Below are 24,872 nucleotides of genomic sequence, written 5' to 3' on the forward strand. Positions count from 1 at the left end.
CTTTATAGACTCGGAAACCACTGAACAGTTTGCGTGAAACTTGGCAGGAAGGGATATTGGAGGCCGGGAAATGGTCCTATTCTGGTTTGGGTGACCCCTCCCCCTGAAAAAAAAGGGAGAGAGGGCCCCTAGTATATGATTCTCTCTCCTTTCAGTGGTGAAATAGGAAAGGAGAGAAGACTCCTAAACAATTTTCTGTATATTTTGAGAACTAATCAAGCGAATGGAATCTAATTTGGCATGGAATGGTATTTGGATAATGTAGGGAATACAATAACAAAATGAATTGATTGGCTCAAAACAGAAAAAAAGGTATTCTTTTCAGAAATGAAATAAAATAGTTGATTGAATTTCAAAGTTTCGAATAGAAACACGCAGAATTATTTATTTCAGTGTAGAAGCGATAAAACGATAAATCAACGACATCGAATCAGCGTTGCCACATTTAAATCTGTATTTTCGAGCCAAAAAATCTTTTTAATCTGTATAAAATCTCAAAAATCTGTATTGAAATCTGTATCAAAAAATTTCATTCCGGATACTTACGCTGAACTACAGTGACCTTTTTTTAATGCGTAGCGCACTCATTTGGACTACGCAGCTCATTACTGCGGGCTACTATTTGTGCGACATGTCAAACCAGTGTTAAACCTGATATTTTGTATACGCGAACCGTTATTGGTTTAACTTAGTCTGATTAATTGTAACGGACAACATAAATGTCCGCTATGTTTGAATGATAAGGTCACGCAAAGTATTAGTTGGATATATTCCGTTAAATATAATAATCTGTGTGCTTTAACAATCAGTTGGGATTTGAACATTGTGTCAATAGTCTTTAACATTAAAAGTTACATTTCCTATTATGCATTGACCAATTTTGGTATATGATTCTTAAACACAGGTTTTAAAACTTTCTTCAATCCTTTTTCATGTTGTTTTGCATTGTAACGGTTTCGAACTTCAATCTGAAAGTTTTTTTTTCTTATTCGCAAGCGTGATAATTGATGGATCATTGAATCTACAAGACTGATCCGAATGATCCGGGTGGTTAAAAAGGTCTCTAATAAATTAAAATAATAATAATTGAATCAACAAAGTAGATGATTATTGATTGACTCGAAGTATAATCAAAATATCTTGGAAAATCTCTGATTTTCTGAAAATCTGTATGAAATCTGTATAAATTTCCAATTATCTGTAATCTGTATATACAGATTCTGTGTTACAAAATTTCCAAAAAATCTGTATACTTACTGAAAAATCTGTATATGTGGTAACGCTGCATCGAATATCTGTCAAATGCCATTCAATCTCTTGAGAGAGAGAGCAACATCTGAGTGAGAAGAGTGAAAAAAAAAGGATGACCCAACGGTTAAACTGCATACGGAGTGGCATCGGAGAGTCATTCTGGAAAGTGACTTTGCAAAGGAAAGTTCCCTCGTGTGAAGTAGAGAAAATGGATAAAGTGACGCTCAATCCCGACAGATAAGAATCATGTTTCTATGATAGAAGAAATGTGTGAAGAAAGGGAGTGACGGAGGGAGTTTCATATAATTTTGTTGCATAGCTTAAGAACTTAGTAAACAATGCACAATGGGGAAAGTGTATAAACCGCAAAAAAATTCAGTATCTTCCCTCCTACACGAAACGAATCTAGGAAACGTAGATGGTAGATTCAGAGGCCGCACGAGCTTGCGAATGGAGTTATAGTGCCTTTTTAACCCATAATTCCTTAATATTTTCTAATCAATCCAGTAATCCACCAAAAAAACTAATTTAGACTTCAAAATTATGAACAAAAGTAGACCTACCTGGTGTCATTTTTTTCTGAGAAATTCAATGGAGGCTGTTTGAGCCACCGAACGATTTGAAAAATGGAGTTCTGGCTGTTTTTACCCTGAATTCTCCAAAATGTTTTATTTATTTAAGAAAAAAGAATGTTCGGATTTGAAATGATTTTGAACCAAATGGAACGTATTTTTGTATTTTTTTTTTCAAGGAATCCAATGGAGGCTGTTCGAGCCACCTCAGGCTTTATAAAATGGAGTTATTGCTGGTTTACCCTCAATTCCCCTTCATTTTTCAATTATTTCAGAAACAAGCATTTTCGGACCTGAAAATTTTGTTCAAAATAGCTTGTGTGATTTTTTCCAAGGAATCCAGCGAAGCCTATTCAAGCCACCGCTCGCATTGGAAACAGGAGCTATGGCTGTTTTACCCACAATTTCCTGACGGTTTTCATTTAATTCGGAAAATTGAGGGTAAAACAGCCGTAAATCCACTTTCCAATGCGTGCGGCGACTCAAATAGGTTCCTTTGGATTCATCGGAAAAAAATAACACAAGACACGTTCCGTTTTGTTCGAAATTTTCGAGTTCTAACATACTTTCTTCTGAAAAAAATGAAAAATGTACGGGAATTGAGGGTAAAAACAGCCACAACTCCATTCTACGAAGCGTGCGGTGGCTCAAACAGCCTCCGTTGGATTCTTCAGAAAAATGATACAAAGTTAGGTCTTTTTTTGTTCCAAAATTTTCTAAAATAGTTTTTTTTTTCAGGGCTGTTTAGAAAGTATTGGGAAATTAGAAGTTAAACAGGCCCTAGAACTCCATTCGTTAGCTCGTGCGACGTCTGAAACTACGTCCAATTGATTTTCCGGACAGTAAAAAGGTAAAAAATATTACCTCTATCTCCTCAAACATAAAAAAAAGTTTTTTTTTATTTTTATCGTAGTTGCCTGTGACTAAGGCCGATAGGCCACTAGGCCGAATGGTCATAAGGCCGAAAGGATGTTGGGCCGAAAGATGTTAAGCCGAAGGTCGCTAGGCCGAATGGGTTAAAAGGCCGACTAATGTTCGGCCGAATAGGACAAAAGGCCGAAGGTTATTTGGCCGAATATTATTTGGCCGAATGGATGTTAGGCCGAATGGACGATAGGCCGAATGGTCATAAGGCCAAATGGTCACTAGGCCGAATGGTCATTAGGCCGAATGGTCGTAAGGCCGAAAGGTCATAAGGCCGAATGTTCGTAAGGCCGAATGGATGCTAGGCCGAAAGATCGTTAGGCCAAATGGTCATTAGGACGAATGGTCGTAAGGCAGAATGGACGATAGGCCGAATGGTCGTAAGGCCGAATGGATGCTAGAAGGTCGTTAGGTCGAATAGCCACTAGTCCGAATGGTAGTTAGGCTGAATGGTCGTTGGGCCGAATTTATGCTAGGCCTATAAGACATATTATCGCTTTCTTGTATGTTAGGTCGATCAATAGTTATGCCGAATGGTCGTTAGGCCGTATAGTCATCAGGCCGATTGGTCATCAGGCATAATGGATGCAAGGCCAGATTCGACCATTCGACCACATACAAGTGTAAAAGATTTCTTATTGACCTAGCAACCAGTCATGACGATCATGACCGGCCTTATGACCGGCCCAACGACCATTCAGCCTTACGACCATTCGGGCTTACAACCATTCGGCCTTGCGACCATTCGCCTTGCGACCATTCGGCCGAACATCCTTTCGGCCTTATGACCATTCGGCCTAGTGTCCATTCGGCCGAACATTCTTTCGGACTTGCGTCCTTTCGCCCTAATAGCATTCAGCTGGATAGCCGTCGGCCGAATGGCTTTCGGCCTCATGACTTTCGGCCGAATGACCCAGCCTCTCAGAATTCTAACAGCTAAAATAAAAGACAAAAGCTGTGACGATCGCCTAAACAGTACTAAATTCTGGTAAGTTATCATTACTTATGCAAAAAAACACGAGAAATCGAATGGTCCACACCACTTTCTTATTAAAAGGCTCTGAACGACTCATTTTGCCCGTTTTCCCCTATTTTTTTTGGGTGTAAAGTTTTATTTTCGATTGTAGCAATCTACCTTGACCTAAATCATAAAAACCATATGTAAAAATTGGATGAATCGATTGGTATACTCCAATTTTTGTTTTGACTACGACAAGTGGCTCATTTTGCCTCTTTTCCCCTAAAAATAAGAAATTTTTCAAAGAAATGCAGTCAAATGAAGTATAATCCAACAGTTCTTTTTTATCATGAATGATAATTTTTTTTAGATTTATTCATCCTCTAGCTAACCGTGTCGCTTTTTTGCAATAGAATGAATAGAAACGGCTAAATATCCCCTACTTCCCCTAGCTTTTTCAAATTTTAGCATGAAATTCCCTGTAACAATCAAGCAATTCACATAACAAATACAAAAACCATGTGATTAAGGGTAAAATTTGTCGCTGAATCGAATGGTGTACACCGCTTAGTTCTCAGCTTACGAAAATTGCCACAATCACCCCGTTTTCCCCTAAAATAGAGGGATATGTTAAAAAAAATCATTATGACAAATGACAATGCATCAGAAAATGCCCAAAAATGATTGAAACAGGTGTAAAATTCATTGTTGAATCGAAAGATGTACACCGCTTAGCGCTAAGTTTACGAGAAGAGTCTCAACATAAAGAATGGTTGTTTTTTCCGAGCAAAACGTCCTTGCCTGAATTGGGTACCTTTTTGGCTCGAAAGTCCCCATACAATTTTCAGCACAATTCGAGATCTAATAATGCTTTCGGAACCAATTTTCGCATGCGAAGGTATATGGGTAGGAATATTTTTTTGAAGATGGTTTGAGACCCCTCCATACTTCCACTGTGATGATAGAAAAGACAGAGGGGGGCTCCACTACAATTTTTGCACGATTCGAGAACTAATTTGGAATCAAGTTTGACATGGGTGGATATTTGGGTGCGGAAAATGGTTCCATGATTATTTGAAACTCCTCCCTCTTTGATTGGGGAAATACAATGTTGGAGGGGGTCTCCCATACAGTTTTATGCATCACTCGAGAACCTATCGAACAAACAAATCCAAATTTGGGCAAATCATGGGAGTATATTTGAGAACGGGAAACTTTTTTTGTTTCGGAATCCCTCCCTCTCCAATCGGAAGAGAGGAAGGAGGAGGGAGGCTTTCATGCAATATTTTGGAGCACTCGAGATATTATTATTCAAATTTATTAGCTGAAGGTATTTAAGAACAATTGTTTTTTCAATGATTTCTTAAGGCTTCTTCCTCCTTTCACTGGAGCGATAGGAAGGGGGAAAGGGAGCTTCCATATGATATTTTCCATAACTCGAGTACTTATCGAGCAGATGGTAACAAATAGGAGACAGGAATTAGATACTAGAAATATTTCTTAGATAATTCGTTTTCCCTCACGTGATAGTAAAGAGTAGAGAGGTTTTATGCGTATGTTTTGCATAAATATTTCAAGAGCTCATCAAATAAATTTAACCATTACTGCTGCCAAATGCTGGTTCGTTGGAAATCGGATATGTTTTATTTTCCACCGTCACGTATCATCGGTAACGGAAGTTAAATGTGGTTAAATGAGGTGGAAGTTATGCAGATTGGTTGGAGGCATTAAAATAATGAGTGATTGGATATCAATGTTTTGATATTCTGAACAGAATGGTCAATATGGACAAAAATATGGTATGTGTTTCCAGTTCCCTCCTTATTTACTGTACAGCTGCTGTTTACTGATCAAAGCCATGTCAAGTGAGCACAGTGGAAAAAAATCTTATCCAAAATCCGCCAAACTTGGCTGACAGACTCGCTATGGTCTACAATTCAAATCCTGAAATTTTGAAAATGACTTGTCCACCCCTCGTCACTGGACCCTGCCTGCTCTTTTTACGAATTTAAAAAATGCTATTCCTCCAAACTTAAAAGTAATTTAAAAAATTACAAAATATTTGTTGTGAATATTTCATTAAAATCAATTGATTAATATTGTTGATATTTTGAAAAAAAAGTCATCAAATTATAGATCTAAAATTGAAACGTTAGTTTTCTTGAGGAAAGTAATTTTCAAATTAAATTGCATTGTGTTTTTGAGACAATTTTTCGTTAGAACAGATCAAATTCCCAATATAATATTTCTAGTTCCCGAGATATGAAAGATTGAATTTTTCGAAGTTTTTAAGTGATTTCTCTGCTGTTCGTCAGGGTAGCTCGAAAAATTCAACTCATTTGGTCAATCTTAAGGATTATCTAACCAAAGCTCAAGTTCGTAAGACATTTGCGTTTATGTATACCTTAGAGCATGGTCGTAGGAACGGGGGAGGGGAGGGGTTTGGGCTTTTACCCCCCCCCCCCCCTCCCCATGAGGGTGCAAAAAATGTCAAGCAAAGTGTTTTTCCCTAAACTCTTAATTATAAATTCTTAATCAAATTTTGTTGAACATTATCACAGGTTCACAATTCTACTACAAATTTTCCAAAATTTTCTCCCTTTTTGATAGATATTTAAAGACTGTAATCGAAAAACGCTATCAAAAGTTATGTACAAATGAAGTTGATGCATGAATTTTGGGTGCAGTTCTTAGTCTCGAATATCGACTTTTCAATAAGATTAGACTCATTAAGGTTGCCTGATTGCCCTGATTTTGCCCGAATGTATTTATTTTATTTGCAAATAATGTATTTTGCGTCCAATCTTTTTAATTAAAGTTTATTCAAATAAACTAGCTGATGTTTTTCGATGAAAAAAAACTTTCTCAGTTTTTTTTTCTTGATTTGTCTTGAAGAATCCCTTAATTTTACTGGAAATTGTCCAGATTTTGGGTTGTAATCTTTGAAATCGGTTTTGCAAGGTTTTTTGATAAAATAGCCCAGATTTGCCCTGAATTTTTGAATCATTTTCGATGTTCTGATTCCAATTTTTTTTTATTAAATCTAAAATTGTTGCCTGTGACCGGATTGTGAATCTGTATACAGTTTATTAGTCTCGATTTTCAGTTTGGTTCATCATTGAGACAAAATCCTGATTCGAATCTTAGTTTTGCCTTTAAGACAAAATTTGATTAAATTTCTACGTCTGAAACTCTTCATTCCGTAATATTTAAAGAGAAGAAGAAATTTAAAATAACAAACCATTTACCAGATTTAGATTTGAAATTTTTAACACTAAATTCTTATGCAGAATTGAAACTTTAAAAAGCTCCATAATGGTGATCCAGAATTTAAATATCAGAGTTTCACATTCGGAATTTTCATCCAGATTCACTAATTGAATTACAAATTAATAACTGAAGAAAAAATTCATATAGAAAACCAGAGATTCGACATTCAAATAAGAGATTTCTGGTTAAGGGTTATGACTGTTCTGTTCATAATTATTGAAAATTTTGTATGGAATTTAGATTCAGAAATCGATTTCAAATTAAGAATTCTAAATTTTTATTTAGGTTAAAAATGTATCATTTAGATTCAAAATTGAAATTTAAAACTGCTCAAAACAAAACACAAAACTGTTAAAACCACTATTATCAATTAAGATCTGAACTTATTAAAAAAAAATATGTTCTTTAAAAATCTATTTATTATTGATGATTTCAAGTTGATAAAGTAACTTAATCTTCTGGTTACAGGAGAATATAGCTGGAAATATATTTTATTCGTTTGTTGTTCAGCATTGTCAACATTGTTTATACTTTTAAAACAAAGATTCAAACTAAATTCTGCATATATCTACTTTACAAGAGTTGAAAATAAATCTTATTTGAATCCCAAACAAGTTTTTCTTTCAAATGTAGCCTTCAAGATCCCTCATTTATTTTTTAAAGCTTCAAAAATACTGAAAAATTTTATGTCTTATTTTCGAAAGCTATGATTGCTAATGATTAACTAATACTATAAAAGAACTTAAATCCGAATAATGAGATACTTTTAGTATCACCTTTTTTTTATTATTCTTAATGTATGCATTTTTCAAGCAAAAATGTTATAGGAAATTTTTTTTCACCAAACCCTCCTATCACTCACCCCCCCCCCCCCCCCCCACCCCCCATGAGGCAGTTCTTCCTACGGCCCTGCCTTAGAGTGCCCCAAATGACCCGACATTTGAAAAAGTTATGCGCTGCAGGCTTAAATTGATCCTAGGCCTAAAGTTTGTATGGTATTTCGAGACATTTTGTTCGGAAGAAACATGAAAACCCAGTTTTTCATGAATAACTTTGGTCCCCTTCAGCCGATTTCTTTTGAAAACGGGTTTTCTTAAAGGCTGAACTATGAAAAATATTTCACCCGAAGACTACATTTCGATTCGAGTTAAAACAAAAAAATTATTAAGCTTAAAAAATAGCTATCTTTTTAAGGGTGATATCCATCACTATTAATGAGAGACACTGCTTTTAACATTTTGACGCAGCATTAACAGTGATGAATATCACCCTGAAAAAAGTTATCCCATTTTTGAAGTTTAATAACTTATTTATCATAAGTCGAATGGAAATGCAGTTTTCGAATGAAATATTTGTCAAAGTTTGGGCTTTAAGAAAAACTGTTTTCAAAAGATATCGGCCGAAGGGGACCAAAGTTATTCACTAAAAACTGGATTTTCATGTTCCTAAAATATCTATAAAAATCTCAAAATTCCATACAAACTTTAGGCTCGTTGAGCGACCCCTTCCCGTGATCCGATTTTTCCCAAATCTTTCATGAGACTTTATACTTGGCCCAGAATTAATTTATGCCTGTAGCGCATAAAATTTCACAAGCATGTAATTTCCCATACAAATTTGGGGTAGTCTATACCTACGTAGAAAATTCTACAAGTTAAGTTGGTCTATGAAGTTGGTCTTGAGAGAGCAAAGATGAGAGCATTTCTATATGAGACTCATAGCAATAAATTTAGCTCGTATCTTATCTGGGAACACAATTCTTTTAGTTTAATAACGAATTCGAGCAATGAGTTGAAAATGTGTATGGGTCTTCTGGACCAGTAAATTAGTAGTTCTGGATCCCAAGCTTTCTATTCTGGTGAACGTATTATTTTTAGAGCCACCCTGACGGGCAACTGAGAATTACTTTGTAAAATGAGCCAAAAAAAAACTCGAAAAATTGAAAATTAAAATATAATTTCCTCGAGAAAAACAATCAGTAATTTGAATAAAATATACACAACGAATATTTTGTCATTGTTCTATGACTTCTAAGCTCAGAGATACCTATAACATTTATAAAATGATGACTTTTTGAAAATCGTAAATAATGGAAAATTAATGACTTACATTGCACATTGGCCTCGAAATGTAATTTAACGAAAAACAATTATTTGCGACTTTCCCTTAGGTTTGATCCATTTATTTAATATCTGAGACAAACTTTTGTAACAACTAAAGGCTATTATTAGCAGCAGCGTACATTGTTCTACAATATTGCAAAACCTAATAATTCACGAAACTTTGTCGAAGACATCAAACATTTCTCTTTCTCATTCTCGTTTTATATCTATTTGTTTTCATAAGGTTAAGAAGATCCTACAAAAAACAATTTTTTCGTTATATCTTTTTAGGGTAATATTTTATCGAACATATTTGTTGGGCAACATTTGAGATAATAATACAGCACATTTTTTCTGGAAAACGGATTAGCAAAATTTATTTTTGTTTTGAAGTGATAAGCCAATTTGTGTTTAAAAATGACTCTTTTTGAGCTACGATAACTCCAAATGGAGCAAGTGGAAAATTTTATTGTCGATTGCATTCAAAAGTTCATATCACAGTCTCCACAATAGCATGAAGGAAGTAGTCTACTCTACATTCAAAATGTGTTATTCTTAATCTAATTTTGATGCTGAAGTAAGGTTATTAATAGAATCAATCTTGACTCAGAACTGAGGTCAAAATCTCGAAAACTAATCCCAGGTTCAGAATTCAGCTACAGTTTTTTTTTTAATTTTCTCACTTATTGATAAAAGGAATTCATTTCTGAATATTAAATTTAAAATAAAATTTAACTCATTTCAGAGGTTCTGGTTTCATGTCATCAAAATCGTATTTCTGTTTGTTTTTATATTTCGGATTATGTATCCGGTTTCGGATTTTTTTATTTTTGGTTCGAATCATCATAAAAAATTGAAATGAAAAGCTGTGTTTGAAATAGTCGTTCAAATTTATACATTTTACATTTTCTTTCAAAATTTAATCCATGGTCTTCGAAATTCATACACATTTTAAAATCTAGTTAATATTTTTCTGAATTTAAAAAAAAAAAACTTTGAAATCGTTCTGAGTGTCCGTTTCATATTCAGATGCGAAGTTCATGAACTTTATTCTTATGCAAAATTCAAACATGACAGAGCTTCCAAATGGCGATATAGGTTCTTCATTCTAAATTTTTATTTTTATTTAGATTTGCAGGTCGGATTAAAAATACTTGATTTTTTTTTATTTACGACACTTTACCATCCTTGGGGCATTCGTGTCTGGACGAAAAATACTTGAATGAAATCGAGAATGATCATTGAAACCCGAAACATCCAAATTATAATTCTGGATAATTCATGATTGAGGGCTCTGAAACTGATTTCAATTCTTGGCACATATTTCTGAATTCAGAAACTGTTTTTATGTTCATATCAGAAAACGTGTTGAAATTCCGAAACAGATCGACAATACAAATTTTGAATTCAGGTTCCAGATCCAGATGTTCATATCAGAAAATGTGTTGAAAATCCGAAACAGATCGAGAATTCAAATTTTGAATTCAGGTTTTAAAATACATGAAACACAAAATTATAACCAACATAATCCAACACAGAAACCCAATGACAGCAGTTCAAGATAAGCCGAATCAAACTTAACAAGAAAACGACACTTTATCGGTAAGCACCAACAAAATTCAAAGTTGATTTTCACTAAATTAACAATAAATTGTAGCCCCTGATGAAGATCCAATAAGGATCGAAACGTTGGAGTAAAAAACAGTCGTTTTTACTTAAAAATCCGAGACTGATAGCCGTTAAAAATCTCTAAAAAAATCAACCAAAACAGTCGTTCCATTCATAAAGAATTCAGGTTCAAGATTCAGATTCAGCTCGTAAATGAGTTTCACAATAAAAATAAAACTATCCAGATGATTATTTCGGTAAAGCATTTAAATTGCAAGAGATCGCAGGCATAAATATAAATCTGATTGTTAGTTCGATTCTTATATTTAACCAAAGTCAGCTCTTTTGCATAGTTAAGCTCAAAATGACAATAATGAAGTAGAATTTGGGTTTATTTTGCAAGATTTGTCTTATGAAAAACTTATTTAAAAAAAAACAATCAAAAGGAATAGATTTATACTGAAAAGTTATTGGTGAAAAAGAAACATGTATCTTCTCTTTAAGAAATTGCTGAGAATTCCATATTTCATTTTATTTTCCCAACTACTAACAAAGAACAGAAGAAAAAATGTAGATGAGAGTGTACTTGTGACTTAAGAAAAGTTTCCTTTCGATTATTTCTGACATAATTTTATAGGCTGATGTGGTCAAAAAAGAATATGGTTTTTTTTTTCTTTAAAAGGTGAAAAATATTGTTACATCTCAAAATCAGTATGTCTCTAATTAAAGTTCATAGAGTTAATTAAGTGTGTGTTACGAATCTGGAATTGAAATATTGGAGTTATACTAATAGTGATGAAGCAAAATTCAATAATCTAGACTTATAGTAAAATGAACAAAGTCAAGGACCAAAAGTGAAAAGTAAGAAAAAAAAACTTAAAAATTTAACAATAAAATGTCTAGAGTATATATATTAATTAAAATAAAACAAAAAAAAAAGCGTGACAAGAGAAAGTTTAATTAGAAAATAACACAAAAAAAAAATAAGATGTAATTACTTTAAAGTAAAGGGTTAAGGAAAACGCCAAAATCAATAAGTTCAAATGTGGTATTTTTTATAAGATTAAGGAGTTAGAAGTCTAAATTAATAATCAAATGAAAAATCAATAAATAAATAAATCAAAAGAAATGACACAAAAGGCAAAAATTCTTATTCTTAAAATATAAAGAAACAAAAAAAAATCCAGACTCAAAAGTATAAAAAGTAAATAATCAAAAGGCTTTAAGTGTCAATGGTTATTTATCTACGAAAATGTTCACGGATCTGAAGGTGTAATTCTGGAGTAAGAGCCAGAGTTCAAAAGCAAAAATATATAAAAAGTAAAGAGTATAGAAACAATAACTAATAAAAAAATAATAGTGAGATGTCAAGAGTCAAGAGTCAAGATATAAACAAAAAAGTCAAGAATAGAGAGTGCGAAAAAAAACTATAGGGTTAAGAAGTTAAATTTTGTTTTGAAGTGGAATTTCGATGGAAAGGCCAAATTCTAAACCATTCCGAAAAGATATAAAAAAAGCTTCTAAGGTTTTCTAGTAAAAAAATTTCCATAAAGAAATCGAGCTAGAAGCGCTGCTCTTCTTGAAAAAAACTGAAAAAAAACAGTCTATATATTTCTATTCTCAGGTATAAACGGTATGAATATTCGATTGGAACTTTCATTTTTTTAAGTAAAAAAAATTTGAGAAAAAGGTCATTACACTTAAAAGATTACATAATATTAAAATAACTCACAGCAAAGCAGTCAAATAGACAACTACAAAAGTGTAAGTATTTGACAAAAGCAATTTGGTGAGGAATATTGAAAGAAAATTAATGGAATAGTAGAAGCGAAGGTAATAAAAGAAAATTATTTCCAAAAACCAAAAGGACGCCAAAAGAAAATGCTGTGACATTGGACAAATAATAAGACGATAAAAAAATAAAGTTAAAAAAAAACAATAGAAAAAGTTGTTGGAAAATAATCAATCCTTTAAGAAAGAAAAATGAAAGTATGAAAAATGATAAATGCTGAGAAAAAAAGGAAGATACCAATGAAAACGATGAAAAAAACTCTACCTCAAGACAAAAATAGAACAAATTAAAGATTCAGAACTTTGATATAAGGTTGAAATTGGTGTATTTAGATTCTAAGACAGAAAAGAAATACAAAAAATATTGACAAAAAAAGATACTGTACGTTTCGGTGGCCGAGCAGGTAGCGTACTAAGACAGTAATCGCTGAGCTCTCTGATGGCATGGGTTCGATTCCCATCTCGGTAGTGGGTGTTAAATGTTAATCTAAATCGGCTAATACGATGAATTTTTTTAAAAATATCTTGCGTAAAAACAAGTTTATTACATTGAAAAGGAAAAAATCTTTGGACACAAAAAAATGTTTTGTTGAGAAAAAAAGGTTTAGCAGAGAAATATGCAAAAAAAAAAGATTAATAAAAGAATAAATAAATAAAAGAAAAGATAGTAAAAAAAACATCGAAAGCCTGATTTCCGTACATGCACAAAAAACCAAAGCGACCATGAGACCTCGGAGATTAAATGAATAACTATTTCTTAAATATTTTTAATAAAATTTGCTTTAAAAGAAGAGATTAAAAAAAGAAACATTTGAAACATAATTATGTCACCTTCAACCAGGCCCGTGCGAAGAACCCGTTCATGGGGGGGGGGGGGGGGGGGTTTCGAGACTCAAATTTAGCTTAAAATTATTACAATTACAAAAATACACAATAAATAAGGAAATGCATTCCTAACATAATTCATTTACTCATAATTATCACACAAACTCAAAAAATAATAAATTTTAAATAAAACAAAACTTTCGAAACAAATTACAATGAAAGTTTAAAATCAATGAAATTTTTGATAAGTCAATGTATTAATTTTTCAAAATAATGTTTCTTATTTTGAAAAAATTATATCTAAAATAAATGTCAGGTCAGGTGCAATATTAACCATGATTAAATGATAAGAACATTATAATAATTGTTATTAAGTATTCATCTTAATTCAGGCCCGTGCGAAGGACCCGTCCATGGGGGGGGGGGGGGGGGGGGGTTTCAAAATTCAAATTTAGCCAAAAATAATAACAATACCAATAATTAACAATAAGTAAGGAAATTGATACCTAAACAATTTTCTTATTTATAATTATAACAGAAACTTAAAAAATAATAAAGTTTATTGATAAAATAAATCAAAACTTTCAAAACAAATCAAAATTAATGTTTCAAATCGAGGCTTTTTTCCGAAAAGTCATTGAAAAATATCAGAATGATATTATAAAAATAAAATCTACATAAAATATAACATCAGATATAAAAAAAATCTGAATTCTCAAATAAATGTCAGATAAGGTTTAAAATTAACCGTTTTTAAACATTATTTGGAAAATGATAACGATTGTTATTTACTTTTCATTTTAATTTACCCTTTTTTATACATTTTCAGTGAAAGGATTGATTACAAAATTCTGCTGTAGAATCCTGAATTTGAAGGAAAAGAAAAATCACAATTTGAAATGCAGATCCTCGATTTGAAAGACAACCATTAAAAACTTAGGTTAGGAGAATTTATTCAATAGTTGTTAATTGAGTTTTATTTGGAAAAAGTAGAAAATATTTAATTTTAATACAAAACTGTCAGTGATCAAAGTCAAAGATACAACCATTTTCTATGTTATAATTCTCCCAGTTATTTGAATAAAACGCTATAAAAAGTTCTGAAGTTCAAAATATTAACCTATATCAGATTGGGAAATGATCAATAAGACATTGATAAAATAAAAATTAAAATAATAAATCCCAAGTTTTAATGTAAATAGCATAAAGTTTATACAAATTTACTAATCATTTTGCATTAAAAATTAACTTTTGATTTGCTACTTCAAATTATTTTCGAACTTTATAAGGATAAATTAAAAATTAGGATCAATTATAAAATTATTTAATATAATGAAAATTAAAGAAATAAAATTTATAAATTTATAAGTTTATAAATTTCCAATCGAAGTTTTTTAAGTTTAAAATTTTAAGCTCTGAATATTTTGACGGTATCTTATTAAAAAATTTTTTGAGGATTCCAAGAAAATTATTTTTTTCAGAAGACAAAAATTAAGAATAAAAAAATAAAAAAAAAACTTATAAAAAATATTTTATAAAATTTTAAAAGTTTTACTTTGAAATTCAGTAAATTTATTTGAAAATTAAATAAAAAAATAAAGAAGAAAATGAAAGGTTTTTTATACATTTTTAAAAGTTTTTTTTTTTCAATAAACACGTCCAACAATTTAAATCAACTTATACATACAATTTAATTGATAACTCAGAAAAAAAGCATTTTGGTGCCTATGATTGAATGATTGATTTGATAGATTTAAGCGCGCTGAACTCGTTTTGTTTGTCAAATTTTTTCAATCATCTTGCGTTTTAATGATATGGAGTTTATCAGCTTTAGTTGAAATCAATCATTGATGACAGATGAAATAACAAAACTGAAAAATCTTATTTCTGATTTGTTTATTATTTATTAAATTCAATTAATGATAAATATTTAGAAGATGCGGATGCATGATCTGAAAAATTTTAATTCTTCAGTTTTCAGAAATTTGGAAAGATATCATTACAAGTATTTCTGACATTTCTCAACAAAGTTTAGAAAAAAAATTGAATTCTTTTAACAAAATTCCTTCAAACCTGCAAAACGATTAGCTTTTTGTTCTAAAAATATCTAAAACTCAATTTGATTTAAAACTTCATTCATTGCATTTGAATGTGATGTAGAGTACCTACTACATTTTGTTTTGCTAATTCTCATGACCATCATGAGAAATCCATGGCCTTAAACTTGTTAATGTATAAAATAAGTATTCGATGAATTAATTTCAATGTTGAAATGGTTCGTTTCAAACTCTGAATTTGTTTCGTTACACTTTTCAATAAAAACCCATACTTAGGACGAGGTAATGTTTTTGAATCTCCATTTGAGGGGCTCAATACAAAATGTTGATTGAATTGCAAATCGAAATTTACAATTAAAAATAAGTTTAACGGCGTATGCGTAATTATGTAAAATTTTTTTTTTTTCGATTATAGTCGTTTTACCATCTTTATAGCATTCGCGACTCTATCAACGTTGCAGTTGGCGGATCGTTATTGAAAAACTTATCCGGTACAACTGTGTTCGATGTTTACTCTTGGGCTCGAACTCACGGACATCGGCTCAGGAAGCAGTAATTATGTAAAATGAAATGTCTCAAGTCTAGGGTGAATTGAGAGTTATTTCCGCCGGAGGCGAAAAAAATTTGTGACTTTCTTGTTAACACTTATTTAACACCTTTTGAGATCAAGTAATTTTTCTTAACAACGTTGAAAATTTTACTTGGAAAAAATCTCAATGGGGGGGGGGTTAAACTCCTAAAACTCCCCCCGTTCGCACGGCCTTGTCTTCAACCATTCTCTCCATTTTTGTAAGAATGTAATTGTAAGAATAAGTTTCAATATTATGAAAGAATAAACCTTTGGAGAGTAGGGGCAAAGGAAATTGTAGGATACAGATGAATCGTGGAAGAATTAATCAGCTCAAAGTAATGGTTAAAGATTTTGATCAATAAACACATCCAATTGAATGTTCTTTTATGAGCGTGTAAATGGCTTTTGTAAAAACGGTTAAGAAAAGAAAGAGATGAAAAGTCAGTCGCTTAACGAATTTTGGCGTGAATGGACGCGAGTGCATCAAACAAATGGCTAATGTCCGGAAGATACAATCGATGGATCCGACAAACACGAAAACTATTTGTGTAAAAGAACTTAAAAATGAATAATCAAATAGTACCTAAAGGGTGATACGGTCAAAATTTGGTCAATATCAACTTGAAGTATTTCTTTCAATTTTGCATTTAAAAAACCTGAACACCACTCATTTTGAAGGTGTGTGTGTGTGTGTAGAATGTTGCTCCTATTTTGATTTTGGAATTCGCAGTTGTCAAAATGCCGTTCAAGGAAGAAGCGCAGCGTATCGAAATTTTGCTCGCGTATCGTGAAAATCCGAGCTACTCGCACGCAAAGCTGGCAAAATCACTAAAAGTTGCCAAATCAGCCGTTACAAATGTAATTAAAGTGTTTGGGGAACGTTTGTTGACAGGCAGGAAGTCTGGACAAAGAGAGTTGCCGGTAGTTTCAAGCGAAACCCTAAACTCTCTCTCCGAGATGCCGCAAATAAGCTGGGTGTATCGTCAACAACCGTGCATCGAGCCAAAACACGAGCCGGACTATTCGCGCCTTCGAAGCTAATTTTTGACAGATCGTGTGCGTGCAAAAAATGTAAACAAAAAGGTGGAAATATTTACTTGAAATAAATTATTATTTTCAATTTGGATATTTGAATATGGTTGAAATGAAAAAAAATATATCCTTGAATTACTACACAATTTAAGTTTCCTTTGATGCTATTCTATTGAATTCAACATCGTTCAATGGTTATATCATGTTTTGCATTTTTATCGAACCTTATGATTTTTTTTGTGAAATTTTATTGAAAATTTTAATTTATACAACCACTAGCCGTACAAAGTTTTAAATCAAAATTTAACATTTAATTCTGTCTAAGGCTGAAACTATTTAAATTTTTATATAACGTACTTATTAAATGTAACAACTAAACCAAATCCAATAGTTATTGTTTAAAGTAACAACGAAAAAATCGTTCATGCATATAGACCAACAAGGAGCGCATAAAGTTTAATATATAACGATATGATACAAAAATATGGATAATTGGAAAAAATTAAAAAGTTTAGATAATTGACGAAAAGATTGATGTACATGTTGGTTTTTTCTGACCGACTGACTATTTGAACATGGAACTTTCACATAGAATTGACTTTCCTACCAGGCTTATTTATTCTAATTTAATTAAAAACAAACTCAATTTTTTTCAAAGGAGTGTTTATTGTTCATAATCATGGATATATAGAAACTTAACTCGAAACAATGTAAAGTCGTCTATAATTTATCGTTCATCCAGAATGTTGCTCACGCAACATCGTACTACCCCAGATGGCAGCAGCACAGCTTCGAAACAGCGGATCGACTTACAACAAGGTAGTTACTCCAAATCGCGATGTCAACAAAATACGACGGCCAAAGCGCGATCCCAGAGGCTGTACACGACGATGCTGACGAAATTTGACTGCGTGGTAATGGACGACGAAACCTACGTCAAAGCCGACTACAAGGAGCATCCGGGACAGGAGTTTTATACGGCAAAAGGAAGGGGAAAGGTAGCAAATATTTTCAAGCACATGAAACTGTCAAAGTTCGCGAAGAAATATCTGGTTTGGCAAGCCATCTATACCTGTGGCTTGAAAAGCAGCATTTTCATAGCTTCCGGGACTGTCAACCAAGAAATTTACGTGAAAGAGTGTTTGAATCAACGTCTGCTGCCTTTCCTGAAGAAACACGGTTGTTCCGTACTGTTTTGGCCGGATTTGGCATCTTGCCATTACGGTAAATAGGCCATGGAGTGGTACGCCGCCAACAACGTGCAGGTGGTTCCCAAGGACAAGAACCCTCCCAACACGTCAGAGCTCCGCCCAATTGAGAAATACTGGGCTATTGTCAAGCGGAACCTAAAGAAGACCAAAAAAACTGCTAAGAACGAGCAGCAGTTCAAGAAAAACTGGCTTTCTGCGGCGAAGAAGGTGGACAAGGTGGCTGTACAAAATCTGATGGCAGGGGTTAAGCGTGAGGCCCGGCAATTCGGATTTGGAAAAGCGGAAGCCTAATTGAATATTTTTCGTGAATTTTTTACTAATCAAACTTGAAAAAGAAATTTAATTTGATTTTTTAAATAAACGATTTCACCGATTTACACGCGCTTTCCCTTGGCCAAATTTTGACCGTATCACCTTTTATTTAAAAATAATGCTTTGTTTGAGCAAAAATATCAGAAAAATAGGTCAACAAACACATCTCCCCCCTTCATGAGTCAGTTCTTCCTACGGCCCTGATCTTCAGGATGTCTACAAAAATAACCACTGGTCTATTGAAAATTAAAATTAAGAATTAAGTTTTGAAAGTTATGTAAGTTTTTTTTAAACTTAATATTCAGTTTTTTCCTAGCGCCAAGTGTCATGGCGGCCATTATTCAAGACCAAAATAAAAATTTCAAATTTCAATAGCTTGACTTTCGAGGAATGGATTCATGAAATATTTTAAAAATTAGAATCGTTTTAGTTTGTGATCAATGAGGTGATGGAATTCCATGTATTTTTGCCGTTAATTCTTATTTGTTTCATTTGCACCCTATGAATTGTTATCTTCCCAATGGAGCATACACCTCAAATTTATCAACTGGATCTTTACAGTAGATAGACTAAAATTATGCATCTTTTGTTCTATTCTATTCTGTTTCTATTTTTAAAACGCGAAAACCTTCGTGGGAAGGAAAAGGTTAAGAGCTACTTATTTAGCCAGCAGTTTAAAAGCATTTCTTAAAAAAAAAACACAGTTCTAAAGATAATACTGCACATTAGATAAGTAAATAATTCAATTTGTCGGAGGACATTTAAACATGAACGTTACAGGAAAAGAGATGCCAGCTCGAGTGCATTTACTAGTTTGCACAACGCAAGCCTTCCAACCTGAAAAAAAAATCCTGTTGAAAATAATATGAAAGCACTCACCTGTGCAGTGCATTTGATCAGGTTGAAAAATCTGCTGCCAACCGGGGGCGACAGTTCGCAATCGCTCAGATGCGGCTGAAAATTCTGCGAAATCACGCCACCTTCGCCACCATCATTGGGCTTCCGGTGCCGGTTTGTGTCGGGTCGTGCCGGAATGGGTGGTGGCCCAACATGACAATCTACACGGGCCGCGACAACATGGCCGTCCTTCCGGTGTGGCTTTTTGCCGCTAAGTGGAACCGGGAATTTATTGCTATTTGTCAAGTTTACATTGTCGGGCAGTTGGCGTTCCTTGCTGCCCATGCTTTTGAACTCCGGTAGATCTACGTAATTGCGCTGCAGCGGGCCGCCAGATCCGTCGGAATATTTACTGGCAATTAAAACTTTTGCTACCGAGAGGTCCTGACCATCATCCTGGGAGCTTTGCTGCTGCTGCACTTTCGGAAGCACAAACTGGTGAGGATTATTCGCTGGCAGCTGCAGCTTTACTTTTGCCGCCTGCAATCCGACGGAAGATGAGGCGGACCTGTGCTGATGCTCGGTAATTAGAAGCGCCCGTTTGCGTCGCACCACGCAAGGACTCTCCGGTGGCTTGGTGCGTTTCTGCTTCGGACTTGATTTGATGTAGTACCAATCGCTGAGCTTCCGTTGCTTTCTCTGATCTGCATCTTCCGTCTCTTCTCCAGCTTGCTGTAGGGTTAAATCGACCGTTTTCCCCTTCATGTCGACCTGCTGCCCCCTTACAGCCGCAGTAATCGCATCAGGCGAGACAAGATTTCCGTAATGTTGATTTAGTAGCTGCTGTCGTTGCTCGGCGCGGAAAGTGTCAGAAATTTTAAGCGTTTCTAGAGCACAATTCAAATGTTCCAACGATTCGTAGCTGCAAGCCGCCATCCTCACCGGTGATGATGCTCCTACTACTGCCGCCGATTGATCTCCCGGACTTGTACTGGGACTGGATCCTGCAAATCCATGGAATCATGGAAATCGAGAAAGAAAAACAAAAAGAGCGAAATTAAAAGTTTTCCTCGAATCATATCCAAACGGGGCGATGAAAAATGGCTAACAAGGCTATTTATTTTGGTAATAAAATTATCCATTTACGCAGAGGTGAATCCAATTATTTAAATTTTCGTTCACCCGATAGATGATATGTTTTTACTATATTGTGTTCCATGATTCAGATTGATGATACGGCCGTTAGGAAAAAAATCGTTTTCGTCCTGAATCGTTTGCGTTGTGTTATTTAAGGCTCCCTACAATTTGAACAATTATTTTTCATATTATTGACTTTGGTTGGAATTCGTCGTGCCGTGATCAGTTGTGTGCTCCAATAAATTTGAAAATAACCAATTCAAATAAAAAAGATTGCTATTTTTTGCATTCAAACAGTTAGCATTCCTCTATGCATTTTGAACTTCCATGGTTTTGAATGATTTTTAACAGGATGGTATCAAAGACACGTATTTTTTCCAGGAACGGCGCAGGCCATTTCAAGGTACTGCATAGACAGAAGCATTTCAACAAAAAAAAACTCCAGTGGTGAGCATTTTTGAAAGCGTTCTATTTGATTGGGGAAAGTCGGGTAAGACGGACACCCCAAGGTAGAATCGAAATAGAAAATCAGTTATTGCCTTTTTCATCGCAGTCTTCGGTCAGATGGGTACACCCAAAAGAATTTGGAAATTATTTCTACGGGGTTTTTCACGTAAACTAAGATTTCGATGCATTATATCGATTCTACATGAACTTGTAGTAACCACAGTGTATCCAGGACGCCCCGGTAGTAACTACTTTACTTCCACATAACTGACTCGTGAATTTCACGTAAAGTCTAAGTGGATGATTTCAAATCCGTTTTGTGCATTTTTCTCCAGCATTTGGTGGTACATTCATATTGGAAAATGAAATAGAGGTCTGTCATTGTTTGCTGTTGTGAAATTTTTCGAAGCCGTTGCGTCTTTTGTCATCAGCGAAACATGTTAGCAAGGAGGATTTAATCTGTTGTGGATTTGTCGTTTTGGTAAGTGATTATGATGGTTAATTGTAATCAGCTGATTTTTGTTTTTTTTTTAATTTTTCTGATAGCAATGGCTCTGGACTTCAATGGCTTAATTGGTGGGACTATCCGAATAAGATGTTCAACGGAACACTATTCACGACAAGGTAAAATATGTTTTGTTCAAAAAATACATTTGTTATTGAATACTTTTCAATTTTTACAGGATTCCTAAAAGAAAGCTGTGATTCTGAATGTACAAAAATAAAAGTGTTTTTTTATATTAAATAAGTGTAGTGTTAGTGATAAATATGTTGTGCAAAGATTGTGAAAATAAAGTTTATTCACAAAAAAAAATAAGTTTTTTTAATCTAATGAAAAATAACAAAAGTAAGAAGTAAAAAACCCCCTTATTTTCATTCCGATATTAAAAACATTCCCCGTAGCTTTCATAAACAAGCCGCGTCGAACTCACAAAAAAATCACGTAAAATGAAGGTGCTTTCCCATGAAGCACCAATTCTTATAGGGACGCGTTTACATATTGATTTCGTAGCATTTACGTGAAAATCAATTGGATAAAAATTATGTAGTTTTTCACGTAGCCACTACGTGCAGATTATTTTGGGTGTAGTTAGGATACAAACACAGTGAGCGCGAAGCGAACTGCGAAGCGAAATATTCATTCACCGGATGAATTTCGCAAGTTCGTTTCTGAAGGCCGGCCACAGTGCACGCGAATTGCGATGCGGTTCAACACTGAAAAAAACCGTCGGTGTTTTGCAAAAATTAATCACGCGTTTTGCACATTAATTTGCAGAATCAAAACTGTGATCGAGATGTACCGCGCAAAAAAACTAATCCGTGTAAGTTCTGAAAAACCACGTTAATTCCGGAAAACCTCGGAAAAAAACCTTGCGCGTTCTAGGACCGCAGGGATTATGAAAAGGAATCTTAAAGACAAGAATACTAGGTGCCTGGACTTTATGAGGACGTCGGAGAATAGATTTATGACGCCAAAATCTAAGATGGCGGCTTCAGCTTAACATCAAAATGCTTTAAATGACTAAAAATCGCATAAAACACCCATAATTTGGGTATAAGGTGAAAGGAATCAATTAGTAAAAGTCGAATTTTGCAGTCTGACGCTATGAAACGCCATCTTAAAATTCAATACGGCGGCTTCCGCTCAATTTTAAAATATTTTAATTGACTGAAAATCGCAAAAAAAAAATCTACCAAAACTATGACAGAAACATAACAAAATTATGGAACAAAATTTTAATATTATAATAACAAAAATTACAAAACGCTGAAAAAACTTTAATAAAAATATGGCAAAGGTGATAAAAATTACAATATTATAACAACAAAAATTACGAAACACTGACAAAAATTTGATAAAAATATGGCAAAGGTGACAAAAATCTTTCAAATCAGATAAAAATATATGTAACAAAGCTTTGAAAAAAATATGAAGAAAATGTAACAAAACTATGATAAAAAAAATTGGCAAAGATAGTTATAGGTAGTACTGTAAGATTTCTGTCATTTTCTTTAATTTTTATCATAATTTTGCCATGTTTTCATTTGTCGTATTTTTGTCATAGTTCTGTCAGATTTTTTGTTCATTTGATTTTATTTATTTTTTTTTATAGTTACTATAGTTTAGTTATAGTTGATTACTCTTGTATTTGAACTCACGGACATTGGCTTAGGAGGGAATTAACTTGCCAACTGAGTTACACATATCACAAGCCCATAGATTTGTCATGATTTTGTCATTTGTTCGTCATATTTGCCAAATATATGTAACATATTCATCATTATATGTTCGGATTTGTCATTTTTTTTGTTAAAATTTTGTAATTTTAAGGTCGTATTTGTCATCATTTTATCATTTTTCTTACATATATTTGAAAGTATTTTGTTATATTTTTATCTCATTCTTCATAATTTTGTCAGATTTTTGTCATTATTTTGTCAATTTTTTGTCATATTTTTTTCAGAACTTTGTCATATTCTAGCCTATATTTTTTCATTTTTATGTCAAATTTTTGACATATTTTTACCACTTAGAGGAGATGGGGGCATAATGGCCACCTTAAGGAAAACGGTTGTTTAACCATAGAAAAGAGCTATAATATGGAGGTTACATTATTGTTTCGTGTTCAGACACTTGAAAAGCCTATTCCCTAACGAACTGAAACGGGAAAAACTAGATGAAAACGTTAAAAAATGCATTTTAAAAAATTTTGCCAAAAGCTGAAAACCAGCCACTGTGGAGGCATAATGAGAACCCCCCCTGAGGCAGTATGAGCACCATTAATCAGGGCAAGATGTGCGTTGTCTGCCGGGGAATCTAGCAGCGAATTCAATTCGATGAAGTCAGGTGAGTCGTAGATTCATCAAACAAAGCAATAAAAAAATAATCTAGGTCTGTTAGTAGAATACAAACAATTCACGCACGCTCATACATTATGTGCTTTGTTCGTAGGATGATGCTACTAGCCGTATAATGTAACAATAAAAAAATCGATCATGAATTGTAAATGAAAAGAAATCACCTCGAATAGAAATCTAACGCTAGTCTTTTGATTACTTCTCCGACACCTTACCAATAGGCTAAATCGTCGGATGAAAACTAGTCAAGGTGTGGCGCTATAAATCAATTTTAATTCGCTGCTAGATTCTACGGCAGAAAATGCTCATTATGCCTCGATAATATGGTGCTCTATATGCCCCTAGTCAACAAATTTAAGTAAAAACGTGTTTTAAAATTGATAAAAGTGAAAAATCAAAAATTTTATGATGGTAAAAATTGAGAAACAATGTGTACATCATGTTGCAGTGCGTACATTATAGATCAAGATTATTTTAAGATCATAAGAGCTTATTTCGTGGTGCTCAAAAATTATAATATTTTCGTAACTTGAGAACCAAGCTAGTTTTTTTTAAATATCTCTGTAAAGATGATAAGGAGATTCCTTTTTCTGTGAAAAATTATTACTATAGGAAGTACGAAACAAATCCTCATAAAAATTTATTTAAGAAAATACGTACTTTCGTAGAAAAGAGTAGTGCTCATTATGCCCTGGGTGCTCGTTATGCCCTCATCTCCCCTATGTAAAAATTTTTTTATAGTTTTATATGTTTGTCAGATTTTTGTGATTTTATTGTAAATTTTTTATTATTATTTTGTCAGTTTTGTAAATTTGTTGTCAAATATTTGTCCTTATATTAGTTCTGTCAGGTCATTTTATTGTCAAATTTTGATTATAATTTTGTCATATATTTTTTTCTCATTTGTCATAGTTTTGCCATTTTTGTGATTTTTTCCTCATATTTTTGTCTAATTTTTGTAATATTTGTCGTATTTTTTCACCACATTTGTCGTGTTTTATTCAAAGTGTTGTCATTTATCACTATTTTGTTTGTCATATTTTTGTCATATTTTAAATTTTAGTAATATAGTTATTCACATTTTTCCACAGTTTGGTTATATTTTTGT

At 33.3% G+C, this 24,872-nt stretch overlaps 1 protein-coding gene across 1 annotated transcript in view; it reads right to left on the reverse strand.

The window, feature by feature from the left end:
- The window catches only part of LOC129738016 (uncharacterized), a 344,832-nt gene that overhangs the window by 282,423 nt on the left and 37,537 nt on the right, over window positions 1-24,872 (reverse strand). The window contains exon 3 of the mRNA XM_055729191.1: window positions 19,364-20,325. Coding sequence (XP_055585166.1) covers window positions 19,364-20,325 — 962 coding nt within the window. The remainder of the gene's footprint in view (window positions 1-19,363; window positions 20,326-24,872) is intronic.

Source organism: Uranotaenia lowii, chromosome 1, assembly GCF_029784155.1.
Source record: "Uranotaenia lowii strain MFRU-FL chromosome 1, ASM2978415v1, whole genome shotgun sequence".
Taxonomy (NCBI): Eukaryota; Metazoa; Arthropoda; class Insecta; order Diptera; family Culicidae; genus Uranotaenia; species Uranotaenia lowii.